The sequence below is a fragment of the Plectropomus leopardus genome, unplaced genomic scaffold (genome assembly GCF_008729295.1).
Source record: "Plectropomus leopardus isolate mb unplaced genomic scaffold, YSFRI_Pleo_2.0 unplaced_scaffold13302, whole genome shotgun sequence".
Classification (NCBI taxonomy): Eukaryota; Metazoa; Chordata; class Actinopteri; order Perciformes; family Serranidae; genus Plectropomus; species Plectropomus leopardus.
In genome coordinates, this window is record NW_024614173.1 from 1 (window position 1) to 4,225 (window position 4,225).

At 48.0% G+C, this 4,225-nt stretch overlaps 1 protein-coding gene across 1 annotated transcript; it reads right to left on the bottom strand.

Annotated features, from left to right (window-relative positions):
- Nucleotides 1-6: 6 nt before the first annotated feature.
- LOC121963934 (AT-rich interactive domain-containing protein 5B-like) lies at nt 7-3,872 on the bottom strand (the record flags this gene model as incomplete). Its single annotated transcript, XM_042514171.1, has 2 exons — nt 7-3,412; nt 3,600-3,872. Coding segments are annotated over 2 exons (2,244 nt in total), but the record flags the coding sequence as incomplete, so codon positions are not given.
- Between the last annotated feature and the right edge of the window lie 353 nt (nt 3,873-4,225).

The window sequence follows — 4,225 nt, forward strand, 5'->3', positions numbered from 1 at the left end:
AGAAAACACATAGAGCACACATGCCCTGCGGATGACAGACACCAGACCTGTGTCAATATCAACTATCAGTAAATCTTTTCTTGTTCTGACACAGTTAAGCTAAGTAAATAGAGTCATTTAAGCACAAATACTAACCATCAGGTTAAAGCATTTTTTTAAAGTTACATTTTGTGCCTTACCTATCAAGTCTGGTGTCTGAAAGCCAAGTGTGCCATATAGTTTTTGAATGCATTTCAGACAAGAGTGACAGTAATAGATATTTTTCTACCCTGCTACAGGAGATAAACCTTAACAACTGTAGTGCTAACTCTAATCCAAGACTGCGAAAGGCACAGATATTTGCAAAGCAATAATATCCTAAGTGACAACATTCCTATCAAATCATACAGTGAGTCTTTTCAGCGTGTTGAATAAAAGACAAGTCTGTTTGCCAAAAAAAAAAGCTTTTCAAGTCGAGAACAAAAAGATGAAATGCTGATTTCTTGTGGTGAGCATTCCACAGCAGAAGGCTGCTTCATTATGCTGGCCCTACAGACAAAAACAAGCTGCTACAGTCTACTCATCACAAGGGGGTTTTGGGATCAAATTACTTTCAATCTAGAAAGTAAAAAAAAAAAAATATTAAAATGTCTTTTCATTAACTCTAACAAAAAAACATTCGTGATTTGTCAACAGATTGAACTGCTCGTTGTATGATCTGAAATATTTAACGAATAAAAACCTGAACTGAGTGAGTCTACAGTACATCTGTTACACACAGCACCTCTGAATGTTATGATAAAACGATCTCATGTCATGCAGCACCGCAGTGAGTGTCTGTGCCGAGGAGTCCAGGTGGATTTACTGTGGCACAACAGCTTTCAGCGTGGAGACATGTAAACAGATGCAACACCACCGGCTGCCTAAAGTGTAATAATGCACTAAACAGCTGCTGAACATGACGGTGAACGCACCTCTAAAAGTTATATAAAGAATTTCATCGACGCTGTCGTGTTACTTGTTACTTAGTGTTTTTAAGCAAAAAAGTTTAGCCCTCAGACGCAGTAAACAAATGGCTTTTCTCTGTTGCCCTCCACTTTTCACACGTTCCAGAGCAACAACCTGACTCATGGTGACTGAGAGCGGCAAACTGATTTGTGAGCACATACACATGAGCATTGTGCAAATAAGGATACAACAACAATAACAAAAAAAGATACAGTAAGTGGTGATACAAAATAAAGAACAGTGCAAAGTATATAAACAAATGCATACACAAATAAAAAAAAGAAATGGAATTTTCAGTCTGCCTGACTGATGAGTTTTAAGTCTGTAATCAGCCAAAGTTTTATAATCAGTGTTTGTTTTTCGACTGAGCCACAATCCCCGAGCAAGAGAGACAGAAAGAGAAGCTGAAAAAGTTTTTGAGGATGAAGAGGGAGAAATAAATCATCCTTTCTCCTCACAGTCTGGTGCTGGGGTGTACCGAGGACAGCTGAGGAGGTGGGAGGGTGGAGAGAGGGTACAGGTGGTGCAGCAGGTCCCCGTATAGCGCCGCCCTGCCTGGGTGCCTGTAGAAGTGGTGCGGACTGGGACTGGCGGCGAGCAGCTGCCTGTGGAGCATCATGGAGTGGAAGGCTAGCGGGGGGACGAGGGGGGACACTGCTGACTGGCTTTTTAGGTACTGCTGCAGACCCGGGTGCTGCTGGAGCCCATCCTGCGCCCCGGGGGACACCAGGCTGCCGGGTGGGTACATGGCAGTGTAGAGGGGTGCGGCGTGCGGTGGAGGGTAGGTAGTTGTTGGGTGGCCCTCAGGGAGATGGTTGTTGAGGTGAACGGCGTGGGCTGGCTCAGCTGGTTTTAGCTCTTCGGGGTCACTGCGTCGAACTGCGCCGGCAGGGTGGATTGGCGTCACAACACGGACTTTACGCTCTGGGACCTCCTCGCTTTCGGGCTCCGCAAGACTCCGTTTGCTGGGTCGATTGGGGCTGGTGAGGGACGAATCGCCTGAAGCTTTCGGGCTGGGAAATGGCTGCGAGGACTCGGCAGGGCTCTGTTTGGAGGGAGAGATGGTCATAGGGGGAACTCTGCATGCCTTCGGGTGGGAATCCAAACCTATGATGGGATAAGGGAGATTGCAGAAGGAAGGCTTGGAGAAGGAGGACACCCTCTGAGAGAGAGGTTTGGAGATTGTAAAGTCTCTTGGCTCGTCGTCCGCCTCTCTCCTCTCTGCATGTGTTTGAGTCCTGTCACTATAGTGAGATCTGTACGCCAAGCCCTCTTGCTCTAGGCCACCACAGACAAACCCCTGGCTGCTCTCGTGGTCCCTGGCGTAGCGCTCTCGCCGATCTCCGTTGGAGTAGCCAACCATCCTCTCCTGGCTCAGGCAGCTCTCAGTTTGCCGGTACAGACTGTGGAGGTGCGGGGAGGAGTAGCAGTCGCCTGTGTAGCTCCGAGGCTGAGCGCCCTGGAGTAACGTCTCCCCAGCATTCTCAGCACCATCTTGGGCGTGCGTTCTGGGGAGATACGGCTGCCACGGCGGATTGACTTGTGGCTGGAGATGATGGCTCGTCCGGCAGCTGTAAGTCTCTGAGAGCTCCCCGGCGGCGCTCCTCTCTGCGGCAGCTTGTTGGTGAGGCTTACTGCTCTGGGCGTGCTGGATGACTGACGGCCTAAAAATTGGCGCTACCTCCGGGATGTTGTCCGACGCACACCTCTGTCCCGCCACCTCCTCCTCGCCCTTTCTTTTCTCCTTCTCAGCCACTGATATGACAGGGAGAGAAGACGCCACCGTATGAGGCTGAAGAGAGGACGTAAAGGAGAAAGGGTTGGACTCGCACACTTGGGAGAGGAGCTTCTTTTTGGCTAAAGGAGACATGACTCCCTGGCTGGCTTTGCAGTAGGCCGCCGTCTGTGCGGGGCTCTGGGTCGACTCCTTCTTAATGACCCCATAGTCTTCTTTCTCAGGGTAGGAATCTGAGCTCAAGTCTATACACTGTCTATCTGCCTGCTTACACATTGGTAACACTTTCCCCACTCTCCCGCCGTGACTTTCTATGGAGTCTTTGACCCTAGACGAGGGCTCCGGCAGAGCGACAGGTTTGTTCGGATCCCAGCGGTGAGGCAGATAGGGGTTTTTGGGAATGAAATGCCCTTCAGTCTGCTGTTCACAGGAGAGTTTTGCTTGCAGGGCCTCACTGATTTGCCTCCACTCAGGCTGGGGACCAGCGTGGAGGGGTAGACCTGCATGTGGGGCTCTGCAGACCGGCTCTTTGGGGCAGAGCGAAGACGGCTGCTCCAACGCCAAGGACTCCTCCTTCTTTAGAGTAAGATGTAACTCTTCCTCCTCTATTACAATTGGCTCATCTCTTAGAGACACCTCCTGTTTTATGGCTGCGGACAGCTCGTGATTCTCCTTCTTCCCCTTGGAGTCCTGCACGCAGAAAAATGATAGTTGTTTCACAAAGTATAATAAACAGGACACTCCTATATTTTCTTATTATCTGGCAATTTCAAAGATAAGAAGACAAAGGGTGAAGCAGTCATGTGAAAGCACAGGGAGATTCAAATTGAATTTCGAGCATGGAGGAATCCTGATGAGGCAGAAGTCTGTGACTGACCTGTGATTGTTCTTGGCCTTTCACTGTCTCCCCTCTGTCCTTTTTACTCCCCAGCTTGGGATTGTTGGGGCCTTTGAGTTTCTTGGCCCCAGCTCCTTTGGCTTTGGCTCCTGAAGCCTTGTCTTGGCCGCCCTCCTGCTTCCTGGGTTTGGCCAAGGGGAGGGGTTTGTCATGTTCGCCTTTAATGTGCCTCTCATAGGGAAGGAGGAGCCTGAGGAAGAATGCCGGCAGAGGAACACAGATGAGCTTGCGGTACGATAATGTTATGCCATGTCACGCTTGAGAGGAACAATTACTAATTCATGTTTTTGTTCCTCATACACAAACAGAAATTACTATTAACCAAACAGTCATTTTAGACAGAAAAATAAACACAACTATGCGGTGAAGACCTGTTGCCACAACGTGTTTGATCTTTTTAATCTATATTGTCATGTAAAATAAAGGCATTTTAATTTTTGCACAAGCTGTACAGTGTGCATGGATCATTTTTTTTTCTTCAAAACTTTATTTTATAGGTTTTTCAGTCAATATACACACAAAAACTCAAACACACATACTCCACCCAACCCGGACCCCTAAAAGGTAAAAATAAATTGGGTAACAAACAAACAATTAAGCAACTA